Genomic DNA, 23,110 nt, shown 5'->3' on the forward strand with positions numbered 1-23,110 from the left:
CACTTAATTGTTAAGTGTTTGGGGGTGATGCCATCTCCAGTTTTGGCACGTGGGATCCACTCACCTGTATCCAGGAGAACAGAAGGGATCTGTGTACAGGAGAGGCTTGTTTGGTGTTTGCAGTGCCCTCCCTTAACACGAGAATTCCCACTGTAAGGATAGTAATTCTATCCCAAACACAGGCATTTAGGAATATCTGAAATTCCTTCAAGTTCATTTGTCTACTAAACACCCCCAGCTGTCCCAGGCTGTCCCCAGAGCAGAGGGGCTCCAGCCCTTGCAGCATCTCCGTGGCCTCCTCTGGCCTGGCTCCAGCAGCTCCACGTCCTCCTGCTGCTGTTCCCCAGGGCTGGGGGCAGCTCTGCAGGTGGGGTCTCACCTGAGTGGGGCACAGGGGCAGAATCCCCCCCTCCCCTGCTGCCCACGCTGGGGGCTCAGCCCAGCACAGGGGGGTTTCTGGGTCAGTGCCCATGACTGGGGCAGGGTGAGCCTCTCACCCACCAACACCCCAAATCCTTCTCCCCAGGGCTGCTCTCCATCCATTCTCCACCCTCTGTTTCTAGCAGCAAACTTTTGTGGCTTGAGTAGTGAGTGTCACTCTAGGACATTTGTAACAAGACTAAAAAATGGTTGTAATTCCCCAAAAATAAAGGGGAAAAAATGTTGTTTAAAGTCAGGCCAGTAGACTTCTATGCTGAAAAATCATTTTGGAGGAAGGTGGTGGTATTCAGGCAGGGATTAGGTAATTGGGTTCTGACCTGGTTCCTCTGGCAGTTAGGAATGTGAAATACCCTGCTGCATGCATGGCTTTGAAAAGAGAGATTATTTCTTTACATTTAAATTTTCATGATTCCTGTAGCAGATGCCTTCAGTACTTAAATAATAATTAATTGTGAACTGGAAGAATTTTGGCTGAGCAAATTCTGCTTATAAATTAAAATCTGTACAGATAATTTTAAATCACATGTTTGCCACATCCTTCCCACAAGCACAGATGTGATTGCTTGGAAAGATGTGAAGCACCAATGTTTAAATGTAAACATTGTGACATTTGGCTCTTTGAATTGCTGAGAAATTCATACAAATAACTGTTTTTTTTATCAAAATGTGGAAATGGCAAAAGGGCTCATGGAAGTTGAGAACCAGAGGGGAGTTCATGACTTTCCATGGACCTGTGGAACTTTCCATGGCTGGGGATGCAGGGAACACCTGTGTCCCATCCAAGCCTTGTGCTGTCCCTTCAGGCACGGTGTTGTGGGTGCCCACCCACAGTGTCAGCATGTCCAAACGTGGGGTAGCTCTGGGTGTTTTCATCAGTCACCTTTCATTTGTGGGCTGGTGAGAGTGTTTGACAGTTTCTCCTTGCCATGTCACCAGTGGGTGTTCTCTGACGTCCCTCTGGGGGCAGTGAGCTTTCTAGCAATGCTGAACTCTGCTTTTGTTCAGACCTCTGCCTGCTCACAGTCTCCAGTGAACAACTTCATGTTTGCAGATTTCTGAATCTAGAGCTTTGGAGTGAGTGGTGTAATTGTGAGGGAGAGGCAGAAGCAACAACCACCACAGAAACATCTCATACTTCTGGTTTTGTAACAGAATTGTGGTGGGTTTTTTAATAAGTAATTTTGTCAGAATTAAGTGCTTACTAAATAGCGTGTGTGTGATTGGTGCTTGCAAATGCTGAGTCCTGCTGCTTCTCCCCACCAGCATGCTGGAAACTTGAGAGACTGGTAAAGGAGCTCAATTGTTTGTTTTCCTCAGGCAAAATACATCTCACAGTGCATCGATGAGATCAAGCAGGAGCTGAAGCAGGACAACATCGCAGTGAAGGCAAACGCAGTGTGCAAACTGACCTACGTAAGTGCCCTGGGATCTGGGACTGCAGCTGCCTTTTGTTCTGTCCTGCTTTGGAGCCAGCCTTGGGGCTGGGTGCCTGCTCTCCCTAGGCTGCTCTTAGTGCAGGCTGTGGGGGCAGCACTCTCCCAGCTCTGACGTCAGAGGCTGCATGTTCCTGCTCTGTTTGGTACAATTGGATTTTATTGTGATGGGTCAGGAAGTGAATTTTGTATAAAACAAACAAGTTAAAAGAAATTGTTTTTAACTGGATTGGTTCTTACAACATAGTGACACGAGCACTTGAAACTGGGTTTGTTTCTGTTTGCTCAGTCCTTTGCTGACAAGGAGAAGACAGAAATATTGGTAAAGAATTCCTTTCATGGTCCTGTTATGGTTTTCATTAAAAAAAGCAAGAAAACCCTTCATACAAGTACTTATATAATCATATCATAGAATCACAGCATGATTTGGATTTGAAGGAATCTTAAAGCTCATCCAGTGCCACCCTTGCCATGGGCAGGGGCTCTTTCCACCATCCCAGGCTGCTCCAAGCCCTGTCCAGCCTGGCCTTGGACACTGCCAGGGATCCAGGGGCTCTGGGCACCCTGGAACTAGTGCAAGCTGTTTAAAACCTGTGATGTCTTTCACTTACTGTAAGTGATGCAGTGTAACATTGCTCATAAACCTGTGATGTTTTCCAGTATCATTTTCAGACTCCTGTTGCATCTTCAATTTTGGAAGGTGTCTTGACCTATTTTCTTGAGTCTCTTGTTTCAGAAGTTGATCTTGGCTTCTCTGCTCACAGTTACAGATGCTGGGCTATGACATCAGTTGGGCTGCTTTCAACATTATTGAAGTTATGAGTGCTTCCAAGTTTACGTTCAAGGTGAGTTTTCTGTAGCTGCAGCTGTCCTGACACAGTGTCAGGTGAAGTCAGGGTATTTTTATGTGAAGACACCTGAGATTCTAGTACCAGGCATCTTTTATTTTGTAGTGGTTTTATAATTTTCTTGAAAGATTGGTTTCATGTTCTGTTGCAGCCCTTTTTCACCAAACAGGGTGGAATATTACTTCCTAAGGAATGATTTCCAAATGGGGCTTTATACCTGAAACTCAGGAGTCAACACAGACAAAATTAATGTACTAGACAAAATAGAGAAGGTGAAGATGGTTTTATTGTACCTAAGACTGATAAATTATCAGTAGAACATTATTTGTCTGTATTTATCCTTTCCTGATATAACCTCCCTTTTCTAGAGGATCCTCTCATCTCTTCTGTTATACAAACCTACTTGTTCATCTTTTTAATATTGCCTATAAAACCACCAGTTGTTTTCCCTTAAAGATTGCCTAAATTGACTTCAAAAACAAACCTTGTTTTCCTCCTTGCCTTTTCCCAGCGCATTGGGTACCTGGCTGCCTCCCAGTGCTTTCATGAAGGGACTGATGTCATTATGTTGACAACTAATCAGATCCGAAAGGTAAATGTTCAGTTCTTCATTTTTTCTTGCACTCTCTCCCTGCTTATAATTTCACATCTGTACCAAGTATGTCTCCATTAGGAATACAGAGGTGTTTAAGTAGAATTCTTGATTTGAGGTGTCTGTCATTGCACAAACTGAGGGATTAATGAACCACTCAGGGGCTGTGCACAGCCCTCCCTGTGCTGTCTCATACGAGCTCTGTTTGTTCAGCACAGAGAATGGTGACAGAAATAACTTTGCTGGTCTCTAGGCAGTGCTTATAAGAATGTAACAGGCAGGGAAAATGTCCCCATTCCTGAAATAAAATGAGCAGTGGCTCAGGAGTGACATGACTCCACAACATTTCTACTTGTGGGGGTTCTTTTTGTCTGGTATTCCAGATTTTGATTTCTCTGGTAGAATTGGGTATAAAAATTGGGTGAAGAGTGTTTGGAAAGTTTTGTTCTGTATTCATGTACCCATGTGTGTTCATTTTCGTAGAGCTTCATCACTTAGAGTTATTAGTTGCACCATAGTTTTCCCATTCTTGAAGTTATATTTTTTAAAACTCTTAACTTTCATTTTTTAAGTATCACTACTTTAAAACTTAATTGATCCAGTACAATATGTGCCTGCATTTTTACCATCTGAGGAACCAAAATGTATTTTCCTTGCTTAAAAAAGAGTAGTGGGATGTTATCCAGTATGTTCCCTAAAGAACTCTACTTTTCCCTTTACCTTTTGAACTATTCTGTATAATTTGAATATCTGTTGTCTTTTTTATGGAGTCTTTACTGAATTTCAGTCACTTACTGGCTACTTCCACTTTGTGCCCAAGTTTTTACTTAAAAGCATCTTTCTTTATGCCTTTTCATGTTTTATTGATCCAACAACTTGAGATTTGAAGGATTTATCAGTTCTCAAAATACATTAAAGCCAGGATGAATTGCAGTTTTTTTGCTCGTTATTCTTAAAGTAGACTATCATTCCTACCACCTGCAGCAGGTTTTTAAATGAGATGCAAACGGCACAGAACCCCAAAGGCCTGACTATGTTTAGCTCTCCTGAAGCAGTTTCAGTGTCCACGTGAATCTGGACTCTTAATTCAGCAGTCCATGTGGGAATGCCCTGCTCTGATACACAGTTTATATTCTCAGGATTATTTTTACTGTGGTTAGGTGGCTTCAGCTTAGAAAGACCTGAAAGACTCTGGAGGGCTGGGTAGGGTACTGACTACAAATAGATCCAAGGAAACTTCACCAATAAATGTGTTCCACACACATCCTTTGTGTCCTGTCTTTGTGGGTTGGAAGTTGTGGTGCTGCCAGCAGCTTGGGACAAGAATAATCTCATTTCTCTACTAGATTAAGGTGGGACCCCACTCACCAAGAGTGCTTGTTCCCAGTGAAGTTGATGGCACTTGGAATTGGATTTAGCAGGATTAGTGTATAATACCAATTTTCTAGGACTTTAAATATGTTTGTGATCCTATAATGAGAGTTTAAGAACTATTTCTATTCCCCAAACACCACCAAGGTGCAATCTCTGATTGCTTTTATGTTGCAGTCTTGTTTAATTCTGGTTCCTTGTGCCCATTATTAAACCCCAGGCTGGCTGTACTTTAGCAGGTGGTAGTAGTTGATAAATATTCCATGAAGCAGAAGCTCTGCTTCATTTATGTTGAATGGATAAAATTAGTCTGAGGAAATTGTTTCTTGATCTTAAATTTTTGAGCATGTTTCTCTTTTTTTAGGATCTGAGTAGCCCTAACCAGTATGATACTGGAGTTGCACTGACTGGCTTGTCCTGTTTTGTCACTCCAGAATCTTGCCAGGGACTTGGCAAATGACATCATGACGTTGGTGAGTTGATAAGGTTGAAATAACTTTACTCTGTAATTATAGAATGTTAAGTTATTAAAATCTGGTAAATATCTTAAATTTAGAACTGGTACATGTGAAACTGCTGCTTCATTCTTGTAGAGGTTCTGGGGAACTTTTACAGACCTTAGATCAAGAGGATCACTTTGAAATACATTCATTAGTTTTGGTGTAACAGTATTTTACTCTTGCCTCAAAGCTGAGCTTTCAAAAAGCAGTTGAGTCTCCCAGGAGGAGCTTTGGTGACAGCAGTGTGAGCATAGGAGTTCTGGCAACAGATGTGCTCAGAGGCTGACTGCAGTTGTTTTGTTAACAGATGTCTCACACAAAGCCTTACATCAGGAAGAAGGCAGTGTTAATCATGTACAAAGTTTTTTTGAAGTACCCAGAGTCCCTCCGTCCTGCATTTCCTCGCCTTAAAGAGAAACTTGAAGACCCAGATCCCGGTGAGTGATTTTTGGTGAATTCCTTCTGCTCCTACACTTGGAGGTCCATGTGCTTGTAGAGCTTGTGGAGAAAAGAATACATGAAAAATGCTGTTAATCATCTTTTGGGCACTGTCTCACCTGTTCCAGGGTAGGTGAGCATAGGAGAGTTTTGACAGGTGTTGCCATATTAAAAATACGTTCTTTAAAATGACCATTTCTTCAAACCCAAAGCTACTGAAAATGTATCAGTGGGTTAAACCTCAATGGACAAAGGCAGTTTAAAGTTTCCTGATTTGTTGCTTACTGGACTTGGCTATTGAAAATATTTCAGTTGATTTTAGAGTTTGGGGTTCTGTTTTTGTTACTTCCTGCGCTTTTTCAGCAAGCTGCAGCTATTGGCTTGCACTGGACACACTTAACATCCCTTAGTGTATTTTTTTTATTTATTTGAGTTCAGGCTGCTCTTTTACTCAGTACTGTGTCAGTGCAGGTCAGCAGCAGCACAGGAAATCTGCAATTGCTCTGTATCATATTCACATTTTTGCTCAGTCTTCAGGAGGTGCTGCTGTTCCCTCACAGCACCAAAACACTTGTTTTAGGAATTCTGTGTGTGGTGTGTATCTGATCTCCACTTGATTTGTATCTGCAATTGCAGGGAGAAATGTAATTGCATTTTCTGGACTGTTTTTATTGTGGGCTTGGAATATTCATCTTCCAGGGACAATGTTATTAAAGAAAGCAAAATCCCTCACCTGCAGAGAGAGAAGGAAGAAATTGCTTGTTATGCTTTGTGGATGAGAAGGATTGCTCTCTGCTAGGACACCCAACCTGTCTAGGCTAAATCATTCCAAACTGACAGAAAGCCATGTAAGAGGCTGAGCAATGAGAGGGGAGTGAACATGTCCAGTCAGATTGTTTAAGGAATTGTTATTTTTGTTCTATACCTAAATGTTTTTAGATAAAACATATCAGAAGTCAAGAGTGATTGAAAACTTTCTCGTGGGTGATTACTGATTGTCTGTGTCCCACAACCAGCTCCCCACAGTCCAGGGCAGGGATGTGGCAGTGTGCTGTTTCCTGTCATGCTGGACCCAAAGCAGATACCAGGCTTACTGCTATATTAGAAAATAACCAGAATTAAATAAAACCACTTTCCTGATTTGCTTTTGCATCCCTGTATTTACTTTACTGCCTCAGGGTTGGGGACTGAGGCCAACCCATTGGACACACAGGTCTGAACCTTCAGCTGCTTTTGCTGTGGGAGTTCTGCACCAGAATCTTCCACAGAAGGCATTGATGGGATTTGTGCTTTTCCCATTTGTTTTCCCCAGGTGTGCAGTCTGCTGCAGTCAATGTTATTTGTGAGCTGGCTCGACGCAATCCCAAAAATTACCTGTCCCTTGCTCCGCTCTTCTTCAAGTTGATGACGTCCTCAACCAATAATTGGGTTCTCATTAAAATTATAAAACTGGCAAGTATTCTGCCTTTTTTGTTTACAGGATAGGGTTCTCATTGAATTACCTTGGTGTGAAAATGGATTTCTTGCTGGGAGGCATAGTTACCATTCATTCTGAATAAAAAGAATCCAGCAATATCTCCTTGTGTTTGTGAATGTAACCAAAGAGAAAAATATGTTAATATAGCTTGGTTTAAATACAGTGAGCTGTAATTTACATAATGTTTTGAAGCTGTTGAAAAGCAGCTATTAACTCAATTTTCTTCTCTTTTGAATAGTTTGGTGCTCTTACTCCATTAGAACCAAGGCTGGGAAAGAAACTGATTGAGCCCCTGACCAACCTCATCCACAGGTATGTGTGACAGACCCTGCCTTGTTCAGTCACAACTGGGGGAAGGACCTGCTGGCTGGGTCAATAGCTGGACTGAGGTTGCATTTTTATAACTTCTTCTTGACTTTTGATATATAGGCTTGAAGTATCAAAAGATAATCCTAGATCAAGGTTGTTTCTGAAAAACCTGAGTGAGGTAAAATATCTAAAGGAAAGTCTGTCAGCATGAATTCCTCCAAAGGATGCATGAAAATTGGAGCAATTTGTTTTCCTTTCACTGCATTTCAAGCCAGAGATGACTGTGGAGGATGTATAAAACTCTGGCTTAAAAAAGGCTCAGCTGTGTATTTGCCTCTCTATTCACCTCACACATTTGATTCCTGACTTTTGGGAATGCCTTACCCACCAAAGCAGCATGACAAGGAATATATTAAAACCCTTTCTCATTGCATTTGGCAGCTCAGATGTGTTTTGAAGGAGGTTCTTATAATATATGTTCTAAATGTAGATTAAATAAAGTTGAAGTTGTTTCCTTGTCCCTTGTTAATGCTGGTTTGTGGTGGTGTAGTGGTTCTAATTTTGAATGGAAATCAGGGAAATAATGCCCTGGAGGGAATATGTGGATTCTCCCAGTTATGAAGAGGAAGTGTGATCTTATGCAGGAGTTGAGTGAAAAAGTTGATTTCTTTTCATGTGACAGATAAAGATTTTAAGCAGATATCTGTGTAGCCTTGAGAGCAGCTCTAGCCAGGTGATTTCTGCCATCCTCATGTTCCTTGAAGGCAGCTCAGAGCAGACCAGCACACAGGTACCTCCAGGGAGTTGGCAGCAGTGACAAATAGATACAACCCACTAGAAAAAGCAGGAAGATGGACAATCCTACCTCTTCTCCCCAGCTCTCACTTTAGTAATTCTGAGCAGTGAGGACTGAATCCTCTTTGGCTTGGTCTCCATTCAGTCATATATTCAGCTCTCACATTGAGTCCCAGCACCCTGAGCTGTCCCACCAGGTGCACAGGGAGCAGAACTGTTGGTCTTTGTTCTCAGCATCCAGGCTGCCCCTCAGGGCAGCAGGAGCTGTGCTCCTTTCCTGGCTACCCTGCACTTGGAGCCTGCTCCTTGGGGCTTGGGAGTTCCTGTTTCCCTCTTGGCAGGACCTCTGCAGTCCTCAGAGCTGCTGTCTGTGTGTTCAGCTGGCACAGGCAGCCTGGAAATCTGAGTTTTGGGGGAAATCACACACTGGAAATGGGTTGCTGACTTCCAGGGATGGGAAGTGTGTTCCTGCATCACAAGCCTCTGCTGCTGGGGCGTGACTTGCTTGGAGAGAGACTTGAATTTCTCAATCTGCCTTGTCATGAATTTCTGACCTTGGGCAGAGCATTTAATTTGATTCTTGGACAAGATTGCTTCAGTGTTTTGTGACTGATGCTGGAGTTTGAGTAACCACTTCCTTCTGTATTCCTTGTGTCACACTGCTCTTGCTGCTTTTTCCAGGAAGATTTTTTTGGTTTTTAAACATTTATTTAAAAATTCCTCCTCCCAACAGTTTTTAAGTGAGAATCATTTCATCTGTTTGAAGGGATATGGAGCAGAATATTGACAATGTCTTGTGAAGTTCAAGGTGCTAACTAGCTCCAAGATAGTGCTGACAACTCTTCAAAATGTGCTGGTCTGTTCCTTATTTAATATACTTGATTTCTGTTTCAGCACCTCAGCCATGTCTCTCTTATATGAATGTGTGAACACAGTAATAGCAGGTGAGAACTGAAACTTGGAACCTAGAAAAAAACATGATGAACTTTGTCATCACTAACACCACCTCTAAACCTTTTCTCTTTAACTTCATGTATTTTATAATGCAATAAGTCTCCTGGCAAACTTTGTGTTTCTGTGGGGCTGGAGTCTTTTGTAGTCAGTGGGTGAGGCACAGTCACTACAGCTGTGTTGTGTTTGCTGAAAGCTGAAACCAAGCACAGACAATGAGATTATTTATATGCCAAATCCTAAATGTTGCTGCAACTACAAAATACACCAGCAGCAATAGAATTAAACAAGAGTGATGTTTCTTTGCCAAGTTTTTCTTATGTGATGATGGATCAGACTCTTTTTTTTTAAAGAAAAATTTTGCAACTTTGCAGTTTAAAAATGGGATGCAATTCCTTAGAGGAGGCAATTGGAGTTCCTGATTGGTAGTTTTAGTTTCTGGGGAAGGGATGTGAGCTCCATAACTGGGAGAGTGAGAGAAAACAAAGGCACAAAGGGATAACAGAGTATTGCAGCTCATACTTGGCACTTTTCTTATCAGAGTGTGGAGCAGAGGGCTGTTGGCATTCACAGTTGGTCTGTCTGTTCTCTGTGGGTACACACTAATGGTGCAGAACTTCCTGTGCTGGGTCAGTTCAGAGAGGGAAGAGAGATCTGTCACTGTATGTTCCTTCATTCCTTCAGGGAAATGAGGTGTCAGGATGGGAGGGAAAATAACCCAGAGGGTAATTCCAGTGTGGATGAGAGTGGCCTTCACTGAGATCACTGGGGTCATCCTGTGGGTAGAGGGGGAATTCACCCACCCAGGACACCTCAGGGGTGGTGATGTCAGACTCAGAGCCAGCAAAGGAGCCCTGGAACACCAGAGCAGACCTGGCACTGCCAGCTCTGAAGGTGCCAGTGTCCAGCACAGCTTCCCACAGGGGCAGAGGGCAGCACAGGGCACCTGCTCAGGCACAGCTGGGCTGGGCTTGGCTGTGCTGTGCCAGCAGCAGTTACCAGGGTGAGCCCACCTTTGCTGCAGTGGGGCTGTGTGCTGCCAGAGCTTCCAAGTGTGCCATGTAATCAACAATGGCTGGCTTGATTGCAGCTCCAATCTAATCACATTAAACTCCAGGATCTGTTGCTGCATCCCATTGCATTAGGAAAAGTACACAACTGAAAATTCAACTGTGCAGGAGCTGCTGACGTATTAACAGCCTTGACTGCTGCGTGATGTCAGTGGAATCAGCCTTAGTGAGAGCAAAAAAGAGAACTTTGACCTGGCTCTTGCAGCTATTTCCACCTTTACACTTTTTTCTTGCCCTCTTATTATTACTGTTATGGTATATGAAGCTATAAATTCATGTCACAACCTTCTCTCCTCCCTCCAGACCCTCAAGAGTCCAGACAAACAATAATCTAGCAGCTTTCCCTGAGAGCTGAGCTAGGTGGGGGCTGTTGGGTGGTGTTGCAATCATTCCCAACACAGAAATAGTGACTGGAGTTTGTGCTTCTGTTTCAGTTCTGATCTCTCTGTCCTCGGGGATGCCCAACCACAGCGCCAGCATCCAGGTGGGACCTGCATTTGGGGCTTGTTTGTTGTGCTCTGCTCTGACATCCCAGGGGCTGGGGAAAATGGGGTGGTGTTCCTCTGCCAGGAGTTACAGCACTAGCTCCCTGAAGTGCTCTCACTTTCCAATCCTGCAGACTGAAGCATTTCCTGTATAAATTCTCCTACTTCATTTGCTCTAAAATGCAGAGTTTGAGTTTTCCCAACTCTGTTCTTCTCCTGCTGTCAGTACCCTCATACAGAGTTCCTTTTGTTTGGAAGTCTGTTAATGCAACAAAACCCTCTCACCTGGAGACCTCAGGTCTTGGTCAGATACTTTCTTGTGTGTTGAGTAAACTTCATGAAGACTTATTTTAATTAAGACCTGTAATAAATTGTGTGGTTTTTTCCAGCTTTGTGTGCAGAAGTTGAGGATATTGATAGAAGATTCTGACCAGAACTGTAAGTATGGTGCTTGTCTTCATGGGGCTGTTGGTCCCCAAGCACTGGGGAGATGCTGCAGCAGTCTCAGAGGGGTTTTGTAGTGCCTGGTGTAAACAGTTGCTGGGGGGTTTAATATGGAAATCATTGTTGATGGTGAGCACTTCTTTATAATAATATTTTTTAAAAACAAATGACAGCAATTATTACTGCTGTTTGTGGTCTTGTAAATCTAAACCAGTTCTTTCCATGCTCTGGGATTTCCCTTTTTATAGACTGGCTGCTTGGGAAGCAGTGACAGCTATTTTCAGCAGAGTGAGCATAATAGTAAAATGCAAGAGTGTTGACTTACTTTAGTGACTGCAAAGAACACTGGGAAATTTTTCTTTTGTGCAACTCTTTTTCTACCATCTGAATTTTTCCCCTTGAGAACAAGGCTGTTACACACCAACCTTCAGTGCTTTTAAAGCAGGATGCCTGTCCTCAAACAGCATTTCTATTTATTAAATACTTATTTTGATAAAACTTGAGGTTCAGGAAGACTCTGAGGGTTATATATGTAATTATCTGTCTATGGGATTATGAAATTAAAGACTGTAGTCTGTGATTCACCATTCTCAAAAATGCTTTTCTTCATCTCAGAATTTTATTCAAGGGTTTCAATACAAAGAGCTTCTGCTAAAACCAGCTTTAAGATTTCATGCTTAGCACAAAACAGTGTTTCTATATTTGGAAAGAAGTTTTATTTTGTCTTTCACAGTGAAGTACCTGGGACTGTTAGCTATGTCCAAAATCCTGAAAACGCACCCCAAGTCAGTTCAGTCTCACAAGGATCTCATTCTCCAATGTTTGGATGATAAAGATGAGTCCATCCGACTCCGAGCTTTAGATCTCCTCTATGGCATGGTATGTTCTGTGTTTATTTCCTCTGCAGCCCCCTGACCCTTTAGGAAGGTGATGTTTAAGGAAAACATGCAACTTTCTCTGCCCACTCCACAGCAGGCTTTTGATCACAGCTCCCATATCTTTTCTGGCACTTTGGAGAAGTAAAATATCTGGCTCAGCATGAGGGCTTTAAAAATTCTGATTCAGACTGGATGGAGTTTCTCAGTACAGACCCTGTTGGAAATCACCCATTTTGAAATCCATTCCATTGGGTGTTGATGATTCCTAAATTTGTTTCCTTTATAAGCAAACATGTTTTAAACTCTAATACTTTTCAGTCTGACAGTAGAAGATTCATTTTGTCTTGGATTTGTGTTTTGCTGAGAGTAATTCTGATCTTCAGCTCTCCCACAGTGAGGTCATAACAGAATCAGCTGGGTTGGAAAAAACCTTGGAGATCTTTAAATCCATCTTATGACCCAAAACCACTTGTCAGCCAGGCCATGGCACTAAGTGCCACATCCAGTCTTGTCTTAAACACCTTAAAGCTTGTGCTGGCTCTTTTTAACAAAAATGTTAATCAGTATTAAACAGGTTCATTTTTGGATTGGGGCCCACAGAGGTGGTTCTGGTTTCTTGTTAACGTGATGCAGGTCCAACCAAGAACCAGCAGCTGCCCTAGTGGAACTGGAAGGACTTGGCTGTGTAGGAAAGTGGTTGAACCCTTCCCCTCCTCTTTAACAGGTCTCCAAGAAGAACTTGATGGAGATTGTGAAGAAACTGATGATTCACGTGGATAAAGCCGAAGGGACGACGTACCGAGACGAGCTGCTGACCAAAATCATAGACATCTGCAGCCAGTCCAATTACCAATACATCACAAACTTTGAATGGTCAGTGCTTCCACTGCCTTGGAGCTCCTCACACAGGTCCTGCAGGGCAGTCCCCTGATGCCCCCATCCCTTCCCCTCTCCACAGGTACATCAGCATCCTGGTGGAGCTGACCCGGCTGGAGGGCACGAGGCACGGGCACCTGATCGCAGCGCAGATGCTGGATGTGGCCATCAGGGTGAAAGCCATCCGCAGGTTTGCAGTGTCCCAGATGGCCATGCTGCTGGACAACGCCCACCTGATCGCCAGCAACACCCAGAGGAACGGCATCTGTGAGGTGCTCTATGCTGCTGCCTGGATCTGCGGGGAGTTCTCCGAGTGAGTGAGGGGTGGGGCAGCATTTGGGCAAAGCTTTTGGTCACTGAAATGTGTTTTTGAGAGAAGGGTGGTTCAGGGTATGTAACTCAATGCTACCAAAGGGATTGTTTTTCCCTTGCACTATTGACTCCTCTGCTCTTCTAGCCAAGACAATTTTAATTATCTGGTCATTTTTCCTGTCTCTCCAGCCTTGCCCACTCATGCAGGAAACCATAGTAGTGAATCAGAATCGCAGAACATTGAGTCAGAAGGGACCCTCAGGGATCACTGAGTTTAACCCCTGGCCCTGCCCAGACCCCCCAACAATCCCACCCTGAGCATCCCTGAGAGCGGTGTCCAAACGCTCCTGGAGCTCTGGCAGCCTTGGGGCCGGGACCATTCCCTGGGGAACCTGGGCAGTGCCCAGCACCCTCGGGGGGAAGAACCTTTCCCTGAGCTCCATGCCAAGCCCTGACACAGCTCCAGCCCTTCCTGAGCTCCTGTCCCTGTCCCAGAGCAGAGCTTTGCACACTCTCCAACAGCTGTGGATCCTTCTGGTATTGTAGGTATAAGCTGTCAGATCTTAAGACATTGAGGGAGCTCCTTAATCATTAAGATCTACCCCCATTTATATTATAGGGTACGTGTTCAATCACCATGTTTGAATTAGTTCTTTCTCTCCTCCCTGTTTTGAACTTGTTAAAAGGTGTTTGCATTGCCCCATTGCCCTAGTTTAGGGCAAATTTGGGGAAAACCTCTGGAAGGAGCCCCCAGAAAACAAAACCCCCACGACTCCTCCCCCCACCCCTGGGTTTGGGAAGAATTTCCTTAGAGGAAAAGTGGAAAAAACCTGTTTATTTAGCAAACAAACCACTCCCCAACACAAGAAAAGAAAATTAACAGCCCCAGATGACAAAAAAAACTCTTTCACTGCTCTGAGAGGATAACAAACTCAGAAAGTCTTTCCTGCAAGTGGTCGGCCAGTTATCGGTCTCTGGCGCTGGGGGTGACTGCTGCAGATCACAAATTGCAGACTCCTGGTGTTCCTTGGTGTTTCCCAGGTCCTGGTCCAGAACAGGTTCAGATGGTATTCAGAAAGGGAAAGAAAGAACAAAAAAAACAACAAAAAAAAACAAAACAAAAAAAAATTTAAAAAACCAGTCCAGGGAAAGAAATTGGACTACCTAACTAAACTAATTAGCAAAAGCAAGCAAAGCCAAAACCAGCAAGCCAAGCAAGCAAAAGCAAAAGCCAGCCAGAGCCAGCAAAGCTAACCTCCCCTAAGCACAGACAAGGGGAGGGGAGCCAGCTGATAAGCAGACAAAACAAACCTTCACTTAAACAGAACACACAACTGGGGATACAAGCACCATAACGTCACCCCAGGACACCCATCTTCCTGGAAGTTAAAAGTTGTCATCTTGTTGCTCAAGTTTCTTTAGTGTCCACAGTAGCACAATTTGCAGTGTTCTTGTACCAATGCAGTTTTTTAGCTTCAACAGATGTTTTTGTCTCTTGTGTGTGAATACAGCTGTTACCCAGCTTTTATTCTGGCAGATTGGACAGGTGTGGTGCTGTAGTCTCCTCTTACTTGCTGGTTTGGTGTCTCCTAATTGCCACCCTGAGCACTGGCTCCAGTTTAAATTCACACTGTAGGTGTGATATTGGGGGAATGCTGGTACAACTCAGATCTTCATTTTCTTAAAAAAGTTGTACAAACAAAACTACAGATTATGAAATAAGAGACTATACTCTTCCAGTGTGATGACATTTTTACTTAGAAATAACTTTAGCTTTCAGGTTGCAGTAGTCCAGTAACTTTTTTGTGCATCTTCCATTTAGTTGTGAGCAGATAATTTTGAGTAAGAGCTGTTAAAGTACTGTGATCTATATTCCTTTGTGTATGAAGCACTGCCTACTGGATTTTATTTCTGCTTGCCTTTCATCTGTGTACTCTGTCCTTGCAGACACCTTGAGGAAGCAAACCAAACCCTGGAAGCAATGTTGAGGCCCAAAGTGACAACCCTGCCAGGCCACATCCAGGCTGTTTATGTGCAGAACATGGTGAAGCTCTATGCATCCATCCTGCAGCAGAAGGAGCAGGCTGGGGAGAAGGAAGCAGCTCAGGAAATTACCCAGCTGATGATCGAGCGCCTGCCTCAGTTTGTGCAGAGTGCAGATCTGGAGGTTCAGGAGAGGGTAAGGGAATTAAATTACTTGGGGATTTATCATGGAGCAGGTCTGTGGTTCTCTTTGACCATGCACATTTTCTGTAAGTTGTTATCAGTGACAAAGCTCAGATCTTGCTGCAGTTTGATGCCATCTCTGAAGGCTGCCAGCAAGATCTTCATTCAAAACAATTTAATTTAAAAATTATTCAGACACATAAGGGCACAAAAAGGACCCAGCTAAAAGAGAAACTCAATATGGATTTTTTATATTTGCTTCAAACCTGCAGTTTGTGCTATTTCTCTTAATTCCCTTAATGGAGTAAAACATCTGTTGACTTCAGTCAATTTGTTTGGTTCAGCTTGTTAAATTATTAGTCTGAAACCACTTCTTCTTTTGTTTTTAGGCTTCTTGCATCTTGCAGCTTATAAAATACATTCAGAAGCTACAAATAAAAGAAGTTCCTGTAGCTGAGGAAGTAATAGCCCTGTTTGCTGGTGAGCTGAACCCTGTGGCTCCTAAAGCACAGAAGAAAGTGCCTGTTCCAGAGGGGTAAAGTTCCTTCTCTCTACCAAACCCTTATTTAAACTTCAAATAATAAAGCAGAGTATATGATGAGGCACTGAAATATTCAGGGGTACTGAGTCAAGCTGTTTGTTTGCTGCAATTCTTCCCAGCCTGGACCTCGATGCCTGGATCAATGAGCCTCCATCAGACAGCGAGTCTGAAGATGAAAAGCCCAAAACAATATTTCATGAGGAGGAACAAAGGCATTCCAGACACAGACAGCCAGAAATAGATGAAGAGGAACTGGCCAGAGTGAGTGAATGTTAAAATGCTGTTCCCTACATAATTCAGTAGTAATGTAAGTGGTGCTGGAGCAGTGGGGGCTGTTGTGGATTCTCCACATAGCCAGGGAGCCTGTGAGTTCTCCATAGCTCAGGAAAGCTGGTCACTGATGTGAGCTCATGTTCATGGGCTTCAACAGCTTCTGTGAATGGCTGCAACAGGATTGTGCTCAGCAGTGATCCCACCTTTCCTGCCTCTGGCCTCTGTGGTTTCACAGAGAGAATTTGTTATGTCAATCTTTGCTTCTTCCTCTCCTTGCAGAAATGAAAACAGAAACATTCCAATTGCCATCAAAAAGTGGTGTCTGGGGAGTTACTTTCTCTAGTCATTCATTAAAAAACAAAGAAGGGTGCTCTAAGGAAAATTAGTTACAGTGTCATGCAGTGATTTGGGTTGGAAGGGACCTTAAAGCTCATCTCGTTCCACCCTCTGCCAGGGGCAGTGATTTACACTGGCCCAGGTTACTCCAAGGCCTTTCCAGCCTGGCCTTGAACTCTTCCAGGGATGGAATTAGCAATGGTACCTGCAGTTCTGTCCTACTGTGTCTGACAACTCAGAACTGCTTCATCACACACAGGCTGCTCTGCTCTAGTCTTTTCACAGTAGTTATGAATTGTTACAAAAACACAGGGAGCTTTTGTTTTGCACTTTGGTGTCTTCTGTATATTTGCTTACAAACAAACATTGTAACTGCAAATCCTCTTTTGCTTTTAGCGTCGAGAAGCCCGGAAACAAGAACAGGCAAACAACCCATTTTATATTAAAAGCTCTCCTTCCCCTCAGAAGGTGAGTCTGAATTGCAGTATCTCACTGGCCTCTGCTGTCACTGTGTAAAGGCTCCCTGAATGTCAGAGCTGCAGCCCCCTCTGGGACATTGGTATTTCCCCTGCAGTTCTGACTTTATAATGTGGGCTGCAGTGGCTTCCTACAGCTGTTTTTATAAATGCTGTTTGTGCTGAGAATCTCCTGAGTGAACTGGTACCCCCAGAACAGCCTGTGAGAGTCTGTGCAATTTGTCCCAGCCCTGGGTGATGGCAGCATTCACATCCCCAGGCACCTCACTCAGAGCCCTGCAGAGGGTGACCCTGGAACATGCACTGTGTTTTGTGGATCACAGATTTGTTGTGGTCTCTGAACACTTTTTTCAGGGAAAGAAGTTTCTTTATTCCCTCTGTATCCAAAAGACTGCCCCATGTTCCTCCAATCTCCAAATTTATCTTCTGAAGTTGCAAGTTATTAGCAATAAAACAAAAACCAAAAATTCTTCAGAGAGCTGCAATAATTCCTCAGGGCAGTAGCAATTGCTAAGATTAGGGTCCTTTATAATAATCAACTGGCTTTAAAACACTTTTTTACCACACCTGGATTATTAACAAGATGTTCCATTCCTATCATTTAAAATGTTCACTTAAGGTATTGAACTGCTTGATGTTTTGTAATGTGCCTGTTTACAGAAATTGGTGCTGGCAGTGCTCAGAATGTAAAATCTTTTTTTTTCCTCAGCGATACCAAGACACTCCAGGGGTGGAACATATTCCTGTGGTCCAGATCGACCTTTCTGTCCCATTAAAAGTTCCAGGTAAGTACAACTCATCTTTGAAATTTAATTAAAGAAGTTCTGTTTAGCAAAAGTCATAATTCCTTCTTTGGACTTCCACCTGAGGTTTTGAAGGGAAAGGAACACACTTTAATTAAAGTCTTATGTGTATCTCCTAATTTATATTTGAAAATTGTACTTTGCAGTCTGAGTTGCTTTCAAGATAATATTAAAAATATTATTCTCTGATTAGGAATATAGTGCAGCCAGGTCTGTAACATGTAGAGAAACTATTATTCTGTGTGGGTGCAATCACCTTGGAAATACCTTCGAGGTCTGCTGGAGGTGATCAGAAGTGAAATAGAATCCAATGGTAGAGATACTGTTTGAATACCTTGTTTCAGTTATCAAAAGTAGCTGTGTATCTAAGGAGTGGTTGGATACAGCACTGAAAAACTGTTGATGAAGTGCCTTACATTGCAAGGGGCGAGTTCTAAGTGCAAATATTTAAGGTTTTTTTCTGCAAGTTGTCAGTACAGCAGCAATGTTACCAATTCTCATTAAAATCTCAGTGTTTGGATGCTCCTTGTAATGCAGCCAAGAATCAGGGAATGGGGTTGAGCTCTGTCCTGTTTGAGAGATGGAGTGGACAGCAAAGCTGGTGCTTGGGGGCTGTGTGAGGTGATGTGGATCCAGCTGGCTCTGGGCAGCAGGAGCAGGGTACACTCCTGCCCTGTGCTCAGTGCTCAGTCCATGTGTCTGTACTGGAAGCAGCTTGGCTTTCCCCCAGGAATGCCCATGTCAGACCAGTATGTGAAACTGGAAGAAGAGCGAAGGCATAAACAGAAACTGGAGAAAGACAAGAAAAAAAAGAAACAGAAAAAGGAGAAGAGAGGGAAACACCATCGCCACAACTCCCTGCACACAGAGAGTGAGGAGGACATTGCCCCAGCTCACCACGTGGACATCATCACAGAGGAGATGCCAGAGGTCAGTTCCTGTGCTGGGGTCTGGGATTTGTCTGTGTGCAGCTCTTGAGAGATTTTTGTCCCCACAACTGCAGCCAGTCTGTGATGTGGCAGTTCCAGAGCTGTGCTGTCTTGCAGAGCTGTTTCAGAAATGACTGAGATGATCCCAGGCTGTTCTTTGCAGGGGAAGAAATTACTGTCCTTTTTTCATAAAAAGACAAAAATTGCCACTGAAGCTATTAAAAAAATCAAAACCAACAAAACAATGTTCATCCCTGCTCTGACAGTAACACTGTCCAAATAGCATTTATTATGCTCTGCTGCTTCACTTTGACAGTAACTTGCTGTCTAGTCAGCAGCTTTGCAGCTGATGACAATTAATTGCAGATGCTAATGATGTCATCTGTATTTGTTTCTAAAATTTCCTTTAATCAAAACTGAACAGCAGCAATTCAAATCCTGCTGTTTATGAAGAAGGGGTTTCTGTTCTAAATTATTCTTGAAACTGGATGCTGCCTTGAAGTGCATTGTTCCTATAACTTACTGTGCCTGACTGCAGCTGGCCTGGTGCAGGGTTCACAGTCTGAAAGAAATTTAATTTGGGTGATGTTAGGTTTGAGTTTGAAAACTGCCAGTGCTTTGCTGCTTCAGTGGATGTCTCTATCTTTCCTGCAGAATGCTTTGCCCAGTGATGAAGATGACAAAGATCCCAATGACCCCTATAAGGCACTTGACATAGATCTGGATAAGTAAGTGACAGTTTTGTGTGTGAGTTCACTGCTAAGGGAATGCCTGAGGGCAGGGCTGGGGCAGAGCAGGTGAAGGCACTACAGGCCAGAGGGGGAAGGCTGAAGTTTCTCTCCATGGCTTTGAGGAAACACCAGATGCTCATCCAGCTTTGGCTCCCACTCCAGCTTTGATGATAAAATCTCAGCTCCTGAGTATGAGAGGTTTGGGAGGGGCAGGGCAGTCACTAAATGTAGTGTAAGTGTGCCTGAAGGAGTCTGGGAGCACAGCCAGAGTCACTGGGTGAGGTGTGGGTTACTCTGAGGTTCAGGTGTCCCCCTGTCTGCTGTGACCTGTGTTGGCCCTGAGTGTGACCTGTGTCCATCTGTCCCCTCAGAAGCTCTGTGTCCATGCCAAGTGATCACTGACAGTGGCACCCAGGCTGTCCCACCTCACTGCCCTGAGTCCTTCAGTGTGGCACCAGTGTTGTGTTCTCTGAAGTGACTGAGCTGCAGGTCAGCCCTGTGAGCAGGCTGCTCCCACCCAGCTGCAGGGGCTGTGCCAGTGCCAGGCTCGATTCCTGCACCCACATGGCCATGGGCACTGGGCTGAGTGACTGTACACTGCTCAGTATTGCACATGGAGATTGCTTTGAATTATTTTTTAGTTGCTGGTTTACAAAATCACCATACTAAAAATAATTGCTGATTTATGGTCCAGGGATGCCTCCTGTAATGTTTGGAAGATTGTGCAGGCCCATGTGGGTGTGTGTAGGATCTCTCTTCCTCTGGTACTTGTCAGTCTGTGCCTTTCTTTTGCAGTTCCAAATTTATAGGACTTTGACCCCTCAGTACCTTGTGAAAAAGTGTCATAGCATTTTTAAAAGTGAATAAAACAGTTTCTGAGAAACTTCCTTTTTTGGAAGGCCAGTCAAAGTCTACAGGGACAAATGTATAAAAGGAAATTAATTTCTGACTGTAGCCCCTGTATTTGTATGGTGATTCTCACCAGTGCTGGGCACACCCAGCAGAGCAGGCCCTGGTGCTGTGCTCCAGGAGGCATCCAGGGCTGTTGGATTGTTCCATCCATTCTCTCCCCTGTGCCATGAGTGCTGTGCTCTCCTGTCATGGTTTCTCATGTCTGTGTCCTCTCTCTTTCTTTCTGTGCTTGCACTGCTCTGTCTGTCACGCTCACATGCAGTCTGGTTTCAGGGAAGCCTTCCAGGTAAGAATATCTCCTGAGTGTTGACCTTTGTCAGGTTGATTGATTTTGGACAGTGCAAGTCCTTGAAGGGTGGTGGAACTGTTAAATCAGAGACCCTCACATTTGTGAGTCTGTTTTGTCACTGGCTTTCAGCACCAATGCTGCTCCTCTGCAGGTGTACTGAAATAGTAAAAGATGAGGCCTGTTTGCTGTTCAATCTTCCCTTAGTGTCTGAAAGTGAAAAATTAATTGGTTCTGGTTCTTAAATGCAATATAAGCAAAAATATTGAGGCAATTGAGGCCATTAGAAATCTTCCTAAACTGATGTTTGCTGTGCAAATGTGAAAATTAGCATTAAATAAAAGCTAAGAAATAGAAAATGATGCAGTTGGTGAAATTCTTGCTGATTTCTGGAAATGTTTGACAAGAATGAGAGAAATTTTTGTGGTGGTTTTTTTCCCAAGTAGTGGATTTAGGATACAGTGTAAATGTGAACTGCTATTGGTGCTTTTTGGAAATAGGTGTCTGAAGTTACATTTAACTTCTAAAATGTGATAGTAGAGCAGAAATTCATAGGGCAAACTTCCAAAATAAAAAGGTCTTAGAATAATTCCCAGTTGGACTGATCAAAAACAACAAACCCCACACACCCTTCAAGGGCTGCTGGAGCCATGCTGGCATTCCACTGCTCAAATTTCCACTCTGTTGGAAGCGCTGTTCCACATCCTTGCTTTTCCTTGAAGAGGGATTCCATGGAAATGCAGTGTAACACTGCATGGAGCTGTTCCTCTGTGGGTGTTACTCAGCCTGCAGGCTGCCACCTCTAAGGGTTAAACAGCAACACCTTGGCTCTCAGTCACCTTCAGTGGTTTCCTCTGACTCCTCACCCACAAGGGCAGTGTCTGCAGTTGCATAAATAAACCCCAGGTATAGAAGTATGTGCTGTTTTCAGGCCAGCTCCCTAAAAACAAAGCTCACCTTGTCTTGGGCAGGTCATGTGGCTGAGGGAGGCTGTGTGCAGCAGGTAATGAGCTCTTTCTTTTCAAGACCCTTAGCAGACAGTGAGAAGCTGCCAGTGCAGAGACACAGGAATGTTGAGACCCTGAAGTCACCAGACTCAGAAGCTCCCCTAGTAGAGAAGAAGAGCAAGAAACCCAAGAAGAAGGAAAAGAAACATAAAGATAAAGAGAGAGATAAAGGAAAGAAGAAAGAGAAAAAGGTGGTGGAGGAGGAGGAGGAAGAAGAAAAAAAGGTAATTCTCCAAGATATGCATTATTTTAGCTCCTGTTGTTATTTATTATTGAGTTTAGGTTGTTGCTTAGGAACAGTTGCATCTGACAGTTCAAACAGCTGAATGCATTCAACCTCTATTTCCTTAAATTTTTACAACTGTAGCAGCAGGTATTTAAAGATTTCTGTTAATAAAAATAACATTTACTTAGCCTCTTAAGTTAGCAAAATTCAGCTTACTGCAGCCTACACAGCAGGTCTGCCAGGGCTCACGTGGAAACTGAGTTTCCTGATACTTTGTCTGTTCTCCAAGAGGGGAACTCCTTAGCAAAATATCTGGAACTCGTGTTGTGAGTGTCATTTGTTCTGCATCCTGTCTCCCATGTATTCCAGAACCTTTTAGTTAAAGCCCTGCCATTAGGTGCCAGTTGCTCTCAGGATCTGAAGTATCCTCCTGTTAACCCCCTGCAGAGCTGTCCCTTCCCTCTGCACTGCAGAGGAATGCACTTGGCATGCTGGGGGTACCCTGGTGTGGGGGAGCTGGGCAGGTGCTGTCAGCTGGGCCTGGCTTTGGAAGTGCTCAAAGACTGAAGTGAAGCCTCTTGGGGTGTTTGTTCCTGAATGTATCACAGATCTGTGCATGAGGAGCACTCTGGAGTGCTGCATTTCTGTGGGAACTTCAAGTTTTGATGTAATTTTGTAGAGTCACAGAAACCTAGACTGGTTTGGGTTCAAAGGAACCTTAAAGCTCATCCCTGCCATGGCAGTGACACCTTCCACTGTCCCAGGCTGCTCCAAGCCCCAATGCCCAGCCTGGCCTGGGACACTGCCAGGGATCCAGGGGCAGCCACAGCTGCTCTGGGCACCCTGTGCCAGGGCCTGCCCACCCTCCCAGGGAACAATTCCTGCCCAATATCCCACCCAGCCCTGCCCTCTGACAGTGGAAGCCATTCCCTGTGTCCTGTCCCTCCATCCCTTGTCCTTCTCCAACTCTGCTTGTACCTCTTTAGGCCCTGCAAGGGGCTCTGAGGTCTGCCTGCAGCCTTCTTTTCTCCAGGTGAACACCCCCAACTCTCCCAGCCCTTCCTCACAGGACAGTTGTTCCAACCCTGTAATCCTTTGGTTTTTATTTTTCTTTTGTTGCTGTTATTGTATTTTGTTGTTATTGCATTTTAAATTTTATTTTTAAGAAAGGTATAAAAACAATGACAATGGGTTTTTTCCTCCT

The 23,110-nt window shown here is 43.8% G+C and overlaps 1 protein-coding gene across 1 annotated transcript in view; it reads left to right on the plus strand.

The window, feature by feature from the left end:
* Positions 1 to 1,279: 1,279 nt before the first annotated feature.
* LOC117008259 (AP-3 complex subunit delta-1-like) overlaps positions 1,280 to 23,110 on the plus strand; it is a 29,995-nt gene continuing 8,164 nt past the window's right edge. The window contains 24 exon segments of the mRNA XM_042780033.1: positions 1,280 to 1,294; positions 1,759 to 1,854; positions 2,639 to 2,719; positions 3,234 to 3,314; positions 5,050 to 5,121; positions 5,123 to 5,158; positions 5,493 to 5,622; positions 6,936 to 7,075; positions 7,339 to 7,412; positions 9,099 to 9,148; positions 10,660 to 10,709; positions 11,100 to 11,148; positions 11,888 to 12,033; positions 12,757 to 12,905; positions 12,991 to 13,221; positions 15,168 to 15,399; positions 15,776 to 15,921; positions 16,047 to 16,188; positions 16,933 to 17,004; positions 17,722 to 17,797; positions 18,546 to 18,745; positions 19,399 to 19,472; positions 20,650 to 20,673; positions 21,700 to 21,904. Of these exon segments, the coding sequence (XP_042635967.1) occupies positions 1,280 to 1,294; positions 1,759 to 1,854; positions 2,639 to 2,719; positions 3,234 to 3,314; positions 5,050 to 5,121; positions 5,123 to 5,158; positions 5,493 to 5,622; positions 6,936 to 7,075; positions 7,339 to 7,412; positions 9,099 to 9,148; positions 10,660 to 10,709; positions 11,100 to 11,148; positions 11,888 to 12,033; positions 12,757 to 12,905; positions 12,991 to 13,221; positions 15,168 to 15,399; positions 15,776 to 15,921; positions 16,047 to 16,188; positions 16,933 to 17,004; positions 17,722 to 17,797; positions 18,546 to 18,745; positions 19,399 to 19,472; positions 20,650 to 20,673; positions 21,700 to 21,904 (2,571 nt within the window).

This window comes from Catharus ustulatus, chromosome 29 (assembly GCF_009819885.2).
Source record: "Catharus ustulatus isolate bCatUst1 chromosome 29, bCatUst1.pri.v2, whole genome shotgun sequence".
NCBI lineage: Eukaryota > Metazoa > Chordata > Aves > Passeriformes > Turdidae > Catharus > Catharus ustulatus.